The 12,059-nt window shown below is 38.8% G+C and overlaps 1 protein-coding gene across 18 annotated transcripts in view; it reads left to right on the plus strand.

The window, feature by feature from the left end:
- Window positions 1-12,059, plus strand: part of EYA4 (EYA transcriptional coactivator and phosphatase 4) — a 159,124-nt gene that overhangs the window by 114,657 nt on the left and 32,408 nt on the right. For 11 of the 18 annotated variants that reach the window (XM_054822053.1, XM_054822051.1, XM_054822050.1 and 8 more), the window contains 5 exons: window positions 4,302-4,368; window positions 6,295-6,437; window positions 6,579-6,722; window positions 7,714-7,793; window positions 8,183-8,363. In XM_054822053.1, coding sequence (XP_054678028.1) covers window positions 4,302-4,368; window positions 6,295-6,437; window positions 6,579-6,722; window positions 7,714-7,793; window positions 8,183-8,363 — 615 coding nt within the window. The remainder of the gene's footprint in view (window positions 1-4,301; window positions 4,369-6,294; window positions 6,438-6,578; window positions 6,723-7,713; window positions 7,794-8,182; window positions 8,364-12,059) is intronic. The other 7 variants (XM_054822054.1, XM_054822060.1, XM_054822059.1 and 4 more) reach the window with 2 other exon arrangements.

The following is a 12,059-nucleotide window of genomic DNA, read 5'->3' on the forward strand; positions in this document are numbered from 1 at the left end:
TATGGTCATTCACAGTGGGAAATCAATAGTCTGCCTGTCTGGGTGATGTGCAGTCTTCTTCATCAGAGTGAGCTGCCTTGATAATGCACTGAGCCTGTCATAGAGAGTAAATCCATTACTTTCACACTTGCCTTTTACTGGTACTCGCAAATCGGACAATTTGGTTGGCTCCGTTTTGTGGAAGAAGTGCTAAGGAACAATAAAAACTCACCAGAAGAAGTATTTCTCTGACTTTTTAACTTAACTAGTTGTTTGGGAAGTTTAATAGGTTGCCAATGACAATAAATACTGACTAGTAGAAAGATGCCATTTCAAGCAAACCAGCTGCAATTGAAAATAACGCATAACAAAGCCCAACACTGAACAGTGTGTTTTTTCTTAATAATCAGTTACATACGTGTGTTATTCCCAACTGTGACAAGGTGATAATGCTCGTACTTTCCTGCAGCTTTCAGAGCACCTGTGAGCTCATTTTGTGAGGATGCCTAGACATATAGGGATATCACCTACTCTGTCTTATACAAGCATAGGTCAGAAGGACTCAAGCATCCTTTGTTGAGCAGGGAAGGATTTAGGTATGTTATTAAATATTTTATGAAATGAGACATGGGTGAAAAGAGAAATCCTTGTGCTGAGACACATTTGAGAGTCTGCCATGCATAAATCCTCTCCTTCAAATATCGTACCCATTAAAATTGATTTCTGTGCTCCAAGGGCAATCAAAACCCGTGACGTGTCCTGGAGCTGAGCAGAAGGCTGAAGAAGCCCTGTGGGGTGTAAAGCAGCCGGCTCTGTCCCTAATGACCAGCTGTAACACGGAAAGCGATGGTCACACAGACTGTGCGAGGTATAGAGCAGGAGACGCAGACTAGGCTTCACAGGTAACTGTGAGGAACCCCGATTTTTGGTTGAAAAGTTGAAAAATAAAGCACACAGATGTCTTGAATTCAGAGTGACAGTTGCCACAGTGTCCTTGCCCAGGCCGTTGGGCACGCTCCTGCTCAGGGCTGCAGCTCACCTATTGCAGCCCACGCTCAGGGCTCCGGTTCCTCCGTCCTGCAGAGCTGCCCCTGGGAGAAACTCTGCCTGTTAGCAAGGGTTACCCACGTGGAGAGTCACGTTGCGCACCCCTCTTCCTCCTCCTTTTTCTTCAGAGAATGACAGGGGGTAATTAATATCGCTGTACTCGATTCGAAGCTTTGTGGTCCTGCAGCAGCCTCCCATTGGGGTGGGTATTCACAGGATGTGGAGAGCTGAACAGCCTTGAACTGAGCATTTTCATACTCTGAATTTGCTGCAGCTGCTGTTCTGTGAGTGCATGCATTCTTGTGTTTATATTGCTTACAGTGCTGGATTAATTTGAGAACCGTTTATCATTTTAATGGCGCAGTGATAGACATTTGAAGTTCTCATCATCCTTTTTACTTAGTATTTATTACACCCAAAAAAGGATACAGAAAACAATTTCTGAAAGCTATAAAGGCGAAGTTAGGAAACGCCACTGCTGTATAACCTACATTTGGTCCCCTTGTGTGTAGACCTTTTGATTTGTTATTTAAATTAGATCCTTTTAACCTAACTAACCTCTTTGCAGAGAATTTTCCAGATGCATAATGAAAAAATACAAAATTCCAGCCTGTGTTAATATACTGAACCCAACACATGCTATCAGAACCGTGTATGGTCATTTCAGTTCTCCACAGCCACCTTGGCCAGTTGAGCTAACAGGGTAACTGGTAAGAGCTGGCTGTCAGCTTCTTGTCCCCTCTGTGAATCAATGTTAGCGGGGACTGGAATATGCCCTCAGCACCACAGTGAGACTTGAGAAATCAAGGGCCTTATACCTGCCCTGAAGAGCATTCCTCTGGTAAATTCAGGTAGTGGAATTTTATAAATAGTAGAGTTTTTTAGAGAAGAAAATGTTTTGATTTTGTTTTTAATATAAGCAACAGTGTTTAGCCTCATTCGTATAAATGGCTATATGAAGTAGTGCAGTTATAAAAACCATAACAACGTGCCTCCACCATCTCCTCCACCCTCAGAAGTAGGGTTAGGAGGCCATCCAGCAGTGAAAGTTGTTTCGGTTTGATAACCCTTAGAATTACCAATCTGTTCTATGAGATACAGGCATAGCCCACAGGCTCTACTCAGCCATAATATTCTCTTATGGTAGGTCTTATACCCTGTGTTTCTCAAACATCTCAGAGTCTAAAATGTAGTACACAAATCAGTGGGACAAGCTACCAGAGAAAGAGTGAAAGGAACAGGCTTTGGAAAGCTACACCGTTTACTTTGGGGGCACTTGCCTCTTTTTCTGTCTCCTCCCTGCAACTGCTAGTATCATCAGGGAAATTGAAAAAAAAAAAAAAAAAAGGAAATACAAACCAAAGTATTTTATTTTCTTGTCCGAATCTATAAAATAAGGTATATTCAGAAAGAGTAAAAAAGCAGACAGGACAGTTTTTGCTGATAAACATTAGGTTTTGATAGCTCAAGTGATTTAAGTGAACAGTCATTCATTTTTTGTAGTTTACATCAGGTGTGGTGTAATAGCAAATGTGCTTTAACTAAACTGATTAATCAAGTGAGCTGTCATCCAGCAAATGATCAGACAAAAAGTGGAGCCGTAAAGGCAAAGATCGATAAGCTGATAATGGATCACAAAAGTTCCTTGCCCTGAGAATCACCAAGGTCACTCTGTTAGCTATCGCTTGTCTTTAGAAAGGTCGTAGGGATACAACAGGGAAGACTAATTACTCTTCAAGCCTTAAATAACTGAGAGCGTCCTTTAGAGTTCTGGGGACTGATTCTGTTGATATATACAGCTATAGGTTGTCTAGCACTGGGAATAGCTGTATGCACACCAAGTGGATCACTCTGCGGATTGAGCTTAAACCACAGAAAGGCATTCTCAAAAAAAAAAAAAAAAAAAAAAAGAATATCCACACAAAATTAAATTCAGCAGACTTCCATCAAAGGCAAACCCTCAATATCTTTTCAATCAGCAGCTCTTATGAAATCTGGTGGCACATGTTCCAAAAATTATTATCCAATTCTTCTTTATTTTCAAGCCATACTCAACTGCACATATAAAAAAGAAGCTAATTGTTTTCTTCTACTGTATTTTCCTTTTAAGTCCTGCATGTTCTAAATGCATTTAAACTTGCTTTAAAAATATGAAGTTCTGCATATGTTCAAAGCAATAGATCTCAAAGACGTTAATTAGGCCTGGATGTAGAAATACATCATGTTTCATAAAATAGTTAGGAACCTAAACCTATTTGTCACTTCTATAATTCTGAAAGTTCATTTCTACTACCATTATGAACAACTCAGGAAGAGGGTACACTTTGAAGTACAACTATGATTGATTAGACTAAAGAAATTCCAGTGCTTCGTTGTGTACTACTTTAATCTTTTGAAAAGTGAATGAACAGCAGATGGCCTAATAAAGACACTCTGTATGTTTGCCCAGTATGGATTTGCTCTGAAGGGATTGGTTCAACACTTTAGAGTACATATATTTGGAATACATCTGTCTTAGTCAAGACAGATGGCAAAAGGAAAGAGAAACTTCCAAACACTTGGAATTAATCCAGTGTGAGCACCGCTTCTGAATGAAATTTTAATGGGATATGACTATTGTTCTGTTAGCTTTCTTGGAAGAATGCAGCTGTGAATAGTATAGACATACACAGTTTTGATGGCTACTAGCCAGGACTGTTTATGCTTACTTTTGAAATAAAAATGTTGTTGTTAGTGCCTGTTGTTAAGGAAAGGTATTTGTTTTCTAGTAGTCAGTCTGGTATCTTCCATCACCTAAGCTGACTAAAATTAACCACACTCATATAAAATATATTTTTCCTACCCAGTATTAAAATTAAACTTGTTAATGTGAGATTTTAAAAGTACGTGTATGTTATTTCAATCCTGTGCAATTCCATATGCTAAATCACAAGATTCTTTTTAACTACCAATTTTAATACACCTTGCAAATTTGAAAGATCTTTGGTGTGTGGTTCAGATTATGTATGAAGCAGCCTCTGCAATATAGTCAGAAACATGTCAGTCAAGCTGAAAAAGCATGACATACCCATCCCAACTAGAGAGTTCTGTACAACGATGAATGATTTGGGAGTTTTCTAATACAGTATTAAGATGTTGCAGTTCGGGTGACATCTACTTTGTTGAAAAGCTGCCCATGTCAATAAGCTGCTCTGCTAATGTTGCTGTTCAGACTGTTAGGCGGTATTGCTCTCATGATGTTTCTAACTGCTGTACTCTTGTTTTCTGTTTTGCAGTAATAACAAGTAGCGGCTACAGCCCGAGATCAGCGCACCAGTACTCTCCGCAGATATATCCCTCCAAGTTAGTGTCTGCACCTCTTCTAGTCTTTTATAGGGAATTGACCTTGGCTGTAGGCAGTTGTGTGGTTTGTTGCAAACAAATGTTCATCAGCAGAAGAGACAGAGAGAAAGGAAAATATTTAAGCCTCAGTGCTGACTCCATTATAGCTCTCTCTCCAACTTTTTTTTTTCCCTCACATGGCTGCAGAGTAAGATCCTGCTCTGTGCAGCGCGGTATTGCTGCACAAGAAATACCCGTGAATACCTGCACACAACAGAAGGAAAAAATCAGACTGTTACGTTCTCAGACATCAGCATCGTAACAGTGCTGGCAATGTAGACAGACATATTTTGCAGAAGACAGTTTATATTTAGAAATCACAATTACAAGTGCAAGATGCGAACTGAGGGGTAGCCCTGCCACAGCCCCTCCCAGCGCGAGCGTTGCCAAATGCTTCCAAACATTCCATGGTCATGAACCACCCTTTCCTCCTCCTTCTCTGGTATCATAAGATTTAAAAATCAAATAAATTGGATTAGCTTTTGATCTCTTTTTTTTTTCTTATTTTTAAGCCAATAGGCATTGTTAGGAATAGAAAACTTTTTCTTTGAGGAAAACAGACTCTTGGGCAGTCACATGAATCCAGGAGTGGGAACTTTAGGAAAAAGCATCAAAGATATTCTATGAAGTTGCTGCAGTTGGGAGGCTGTTAGTTTGCTTGTCCTACCATCAGTCTTGTGTACAAGGGTGCTTGATTCTAGTGTGCCATCTATTTGTTTCCGTGTATTTGATTTCTGTGACTTTGACAGAGAGAAAACATTGAAACTGTAGCTGATTAGGCTTTTTCAAGTTTCTTTAACAAATTTGGATTCATATCATGATAGCCAATATTTATTGATACAGAAAATAGGTGCCTCAACTAAGAACAGTCCACCTTATTCCAATTAAAACAGGTTTTGGCAAACTATATCTGATACTTTTGGCCAAATACATTACAAGGTTTAATAGAATTTTTAATCTACTGTAATAATTTATTGGCATCTAAATTAATGAGTAATCCTTTTCTGATAGTAACTGCTGCCAACTGTACTGAACTAATTAGAAAGAAAAAATAAAAAAAAATTAGAATCTGAAATTTAGTCATGGCTTTTAACGGTCAGGTTTCAGTTAGCGTAATTCTGCAGAGTGTGTTTATACAACTTTTCATCCATAAAGTCTTATTTGACTTACAAACAATCCAAGACAAATGTTTCTCTGTATGTTTTTGCAACTCTGGAGGGCAAAAATTTTAAACTTGATTTTATTCAATCTTTCTATAAAACCCCAGTATTTATAAATAAAAGACCATTTTTATTTCCATTCTATTTTCCTAGCCCATATTTTCCAAATGTTTAAAGCCCATCTGGTTACCAAAGTGTTGCCGTCAATATTTTTCATGCTGCTCTCAATGGGCATGATCCATCTCCCGTTGAAGCCAAGAGGCTAGATGTCTGTTGAAGCAGAACCGTACACAGGGGACGGCTGCATGTAGTAGGTTTAATGTTCACCTCTGTTTTTCCTTTATTCTTCTAGTCCAAGTTTCCCTCCACTGGATTAAAAAAGCATGAGAGCTTTTCTGATTTAAGCAGGCTGATCTTGGCTCAAAGGGGTCAAGTCTGTATAAAGCCGTATAGCGGTGGCACAGTCCACCTAGAGCTGGGCACAGTAGCTTGAGAATTAAATTGTAGCGATGGGACAGCACAAAATATTCACCGTGCCCTGGGGAACGTGAGCCAGAGTGTTTTTCAGCTTATTTCAGTGGGTGATGGAATAAATCCTAGAAGAGGAACAGTTGGCAGAATAATAAACTGCCTTTGGACATCTTTAAGCCTTTTTCTTTACTTTATTGCTTGAATCAACATACAAAGTATTTGTTGCCACAGTAATGCTATTTTTCCTGATATTTAGGCCCTATCCACACATTCTTTCTACACCAGCAGCTCAAACAATGTCTGCCTATGCCGGACAAACCCAGTATTCAGGAATGCAGCAACCAGCGGTCTATACAGCCTACTCACAGACAGGACAGCCGTACAGCTTGCCCACTTACGGTATTTGACTTCTTATTACTTCACCTTTTGTAGAAGTAAGAGCAATGCCGGCGTGAATTTTTTTTTTTTTTTTAAATGTTATTTTCCCAACTGTAAGAAAATATTTTTGAAGAATCAGTTGAAAATTAATTTCTTATACAGATTTGGGTGTAATGTTGCCAGGCATCAAGACGGAAAGTGGGCTCTCGCAGACCCAATCACCACTGCAGAGTGGGTGCCTCAGTTACAGCCCAGGGTTTTCCACCCCACAGCCAGGCCAAGCACCCTACTCTTACCAGATGCCAGGTGAGTAGCCACCGCCGTCAGGGCTCGCCCCGTCCACCGCTGCCGACAGCCCCCTCCTCCCTCATAGTGATGATAAGATTTTCCATTCATTTTCGTGAGCTCCAGCAAGTACGCTTACCATCGGCAGATACTTTTACCTCTAAAATTTAAGGCTAAGTACTTTTTCCAGTACTGATACGCATGTATGTATTCGTATTGGTCGTCTGTTAATTTGGATCTGGTCATGCAATGCAGTCTCTATTTGCACCTTCATTTTTTTATGGGGTGAAATCACACGGCAGGACTGGAAGCATTTATTGTATTTATTAGCGTACACAAGTCACTTTTCCTTGTTTCCATGTTTCTAAGTATGACATCATTTGATACGTGTTTCTCTTTGAATTAACATAATTTGTTAGAATTTCTCCTTAATTCTCATTTATTATTCAATTATTAATTCACTTATTTCCCTTTGATCATTGATAACCTGTTTTATTTGGATTATTTTTAAGCTTCTCATACAGCAGTTAATCTTTTAAATATTACAAATTACAATCTGAATCATCTGACTTCTGTTGAAAACAAGGACATGCCTCATTACAGATGGATTAAAAACACCTGGGTGATTAAAATATTCTTTGACAAGTTTTTTTTGTTTCATAAATGAACAGACGCTAAAGTGTTAGAACTTAGAAATGAAGGCAAAAGAGAAAAACAATATTTGAGGAGACGTGAGACACTGCAATAAATTGAAAAATGCTTTCTCGATCCATGTAATGACTTAGTGCCAATACCTTCCGTGCATGGTGTGAAGAGGAATGTATGTCTGTATGTGTGGAAGTAGCATTTCATCTCTCTTAAAGTTTCATTACCATATTTTATTGTTTAAACAAAATATAAAAGTTGTTTGTTCTTCTGATTCGTCTATATCTTAACATGGAATATTGTATTTAAAATTTTATTTTGATTCACAAGCAATTTCTCACAGTTAATTGTATTTTTTTAATTTTAGGTTCTAGTTTTACACCATCGTCCACTATTTATGCAAACAACTCTGTTTCAAATTCTACAAACTTCAGTAGTTCACAACAGGTATAAATACTAACATTTTTGTCAAATTGTCATAATTTGTCCATTACAAAAAGATTTTTATAACTCCAATGATAGCATGTTATTTTAATTTAGATCTGTTATGTTGAATAAGACTCACCGTGGTTCAATGCTATTTTCTGTGGAAAGTGATCAAAATCCCAGTGGCAGCCTGGCTGCATCTTTTGGCACTTAAATACTTCACCAACCTCCCTGTAGTCTTTTAGTAAATATCCTTAAATGAAAAAATGTTAAATATCCTTTAAAAAAATCTAAACTAACCCCTCCAAAATTCTTGCAAAAGTCATATGATTGCACACTTAGAAATACTTAATGGGAAAATCACACGTTACTCTACTTAATTAAGTACTCTGCTGCATTTGGTGTTTTAGGATTATCCATCATACACAGCTTTTGGCCAAAATCAATATGCACAGTATTACTCAGCATCAACATATGGTGCATATATGACCTCAAACAACACGGCTGATGGCACTTCATCATCATCAACCTACCAGTTGCAGGACTCTCTCCCTGGCCTGACTAGTCAACCAGGTACAGATCTACATTCAGGTGAAAACAATTTTTGTATTTTATTCTGTACTTTTAGATTTCCATATCCATATTGTTTGAATATTGACATTTTATGCTCATGCCTTTCAGGAAACTTTGTCATGCAAGCCAGCCAAAATAAGATTTTTTGTTTGTTTGTTTAGTTTGTTTGTTAGTTAAATAAAGATCTTTGCAGACTGAGATGCTGGTGGAAGGAGAAGGCCTGAAAAAAGTTACAACAGTCTGGTAGGGATTTGTTAGTATCGAAAACAACCAAACAGTAACAAACCTTTAATAAATTTTGAAACAAAAGTTCAGTGAGCTCTCCTATTACTGACAGTGGAACATTCCTGTATCCACTTTATCTGAAGTATTGCTGTAAAGAATTTTAAACAAGATACTAGCATTCATTTAAATATGCCTGGATCATGCTAGCAGAAGTACGTGGGCTTTATTCAAATGTATACAAGTTGTGTTTGCTAATTCACAAATTTAGGTTACTAAAAATAGAACAGTTGGTGATTAGTACAAGTGTCTTCAAAAAAAATAGCACTGAAGTAGCTGAAGTTGCAAAAAGAATGTTCTTAGGAGACATTGGAGACTGAATTTGCTTGCCCAACTCTGCCCTCTTGTGCACATCCACTACAACACCGTATTTTGTTACACAGTTCTATTCTTAGGGCCCTGCTGCTGGATAATGGCAGCTCTTCATTTTTTTCTCATTATCGTTATAACCCAGTTCACGGTCAGGTATCTGCTCCATTCTATGTGTTCTGCAAACACACATGTTAACATAGATTTCTTTCATCTTTTTTTTTGTCATGTTAGATTTCTAAGTTCCTGAACATCTCACCAATTTATTTTCCCCATTTAATATAAGTGGGACTAAAGTAAAGTTAAAACTATGTATGTGAAATGATGCACAGTATAGTGCAGAGCTATGACGATCTTGGGAGGCTAGTTTAGGAATTCACAGCCACGGTATCCTTACTGGGCGAACAGAGCCTGCTTATTCACGCTCACTTTCCTGTATTGCTTGTGTTATATAGGAAGTTCTTAAAGATCTAGCTGAGTATTGGGTCATATATTCATAACCTAGGCAGCCCACTAAGGCTGTGCATCGTGTCTGTGGGAGAGGTTGTTGATTGCCAGCTGCCTGGCTCAGCGGTGCTAGACCGATCTCTTCCAGGGACCCTGGCTTCACTCAGCAGCGTGGGTAGTGTCGGCCTTACCCACAGGCTGCGAGCATTTATAAAAAGACTAGCGAACTGGGGCTTGCGTTAGGCTCTGAATAGGGGGGGAAAGGGGATTGAATCGCAAAATCAACTCGTTGCATAAATCTCCCCGATTCTCATCCTAACAACTGCAACATCTCACTGAAAAGTATAGTTCAAAACCCAATGTATTATAACAATGAATTTGTACAAAGGAAGGCTAATACTGTATAGAAAAATATAAGCAAGGCCTCATACTTCATATAAGCTGCTTAAATTTACTAAAAAAGTTGGAATTTTAATTGCATGTGTAGAATTTTTTCCTTGCCAGCTGTTTTCCTCAGGCTGGTTTTTAAAGTGTTCGTGTGTGTGCATGTGCGTGTGCACATGTATGTTTGTGGTATGGTATGGTATGGAATGGATATGGGGAGATACACGTTCCCTTGGGTTTTGATGAAAGTGTAAAACGTTATTCAGTAGTCTCAGGATGCAAATTTAGGAAGAAAAAGCTAAGAAGTAACTTGAAATCAAGTGAAATTTTAGCGGTTGCAGAACATCCATAACAGACACAAATCATGTATTTTAAGAGTGTGAAGAGTTCTCACAGCTGATGTTTTGGTAATTGCACATGTTCTGTGTATGTCTCTTTGTTCCTTTGTTATTCCTCCGTATTTTTATTTGAGAAAATCAGTGTTTCCCATATTGTCTCTCCCTTGTGTATCTGTTTCCTAGAAATGTTGTATAAATGTACCATGTATTACAAACTCCTTTAGTAATGAATAACATTGAGAAAAGAAAGGACTCTTACATAGCTCGAGCAGGTTGAAAAAATATTGAAGGCTTCACATCTACGAAACAGTAAGGATTTTTCTTGTTTGTGGGGTTGTTTAAGCATATGAACTTGTTTTCCTGTTAAGTAGCTTATGCATCTGAACTTACAAATCTGCCCACACACTCCTTATTTCTGTGAAGTGTTGCACTGATCATGTGACCCTCTGCTGAGAGTGCAACACCCACTTTGCAAATACATGACATGCCTGTGCCCTTCTGTGTCACTGTAAAAATAAATTTCCGTCAGTGAGGTGCAGTTTCTTGGAGATCACTTCAGATACCGTGTTCACTTGCTGTCTAACAGGCCTTTATTGCTCGGTCCTTAAGACTTACTCCAACTAAAACCTAAGATTAAATACAGCGAGGCACTTCACTCTTCTGCCATCTCTGCTAGCTATTAATTCAAAAAACTAATCAAAGCCTCTAGTACTCTCCACACATACAGGATTTCTTGTTTTCATAATAAAGCCCCATCAGATCAAGAGTTAATATTAGTTACGATTTTATTTATTGACCAAGTAAAGAAAATGAGATGAAAATTGAAACAGACTTTACTCTTTCTGCTACTCATAACAAGCAATGACACATTACAAGCCAGGAAAGAAGAGGTTTGTAATGCTGAAGCCATCTTCTGGCTGCTCTTTCTGCTAAGAATATGTAACAAAAGTCGATCCATAAGGAGAGTATGAAGGGGCTCAGAAGTTCATCCATCCCACATCCGCGTAAGGCTCAGCTCCTTGCCCTTCCCACGGACTTCTCTGTTTGCATTGTACCTGCCCTACATTAAGATTTTTTTCAAAGTGCACTCATTACCACAGAGTATCCATGAGACAAATAGATACCTCCAGGGGCACGTCATCTCATATTGGTATAAGTCAGGAGAATCCTTAAGGGATTCTGCCTCAGGAGATGAGTACATTTGAGTATATTCAATGAGTACCTCAGTACATTTAATCTAGGGTGGATAAACTTCTAGCAGAGGAAATAGGTCTGTAGGGAGCCTAGGTAAAAGCTTCATGTTTAGGCACCTCACCTTCCTATGTCCAGGGTTAGGCAAAGTGATATCGTAGGATATTAGCTCCAATTCGGTTACTGGGATGCAGCAGACCATGGTCGCTCTTAATTTGGTACCCACAGTGAAGTCACCCTTTCAGCTTCTCCAGGAGATGTCATTAGGCAAAACAGTGCAAAAGTCTATATGCAGACCGCCCACACCTCTTTTCTCCTGGTTAAGTGGCACAACTGTGCTTTAACAGGGAGGAGTAGATGTTCGCATCAAACTAGAGGTGGGAAACAATGTTCTGGATATGAAAGACCACCTCCTTCTGTAACAGTGGTGCTGTAGCTCCCTGTCCTCTAACTGGAGCTTCTGCGAGGTCTCCACAGCATGGAAGGCTTCATGCTGGACGTGAGCCAGTGTATGAATATGTGTATGAACATCTGTGATAAAGTGGTCATTCCATGTTCTGGTTTTAACATTTTCCTCGTGCTTTATTGGATCTCTGATGCTGCTCATAGTTCCAGTGGGAGATGGCTATGAAGTATATTTATTAGGCATGTGTTGAATATTGGAAAAGCTAAAATATTTCAAACATTGCAATAAAAATTACTGTCTAATACGAGCTGCAGTAGGAACTCTTCATGAGTTACAAGGTTTTCCGTACTCTTTGGT

This window comes from Grus americana, chromosome 3 (genome assembly GCF_028858705.1).
Source record: "Grus americana isolate bGruAme1 chromosome 3, bGruAme1.mat, whole genome shotgun sequence".
NCBI classification, from domain to species: Eukaryota; Metazoa; Chordata; class Aves; order Gruiformes; family Gruidae; genus Grus; species Grus americana.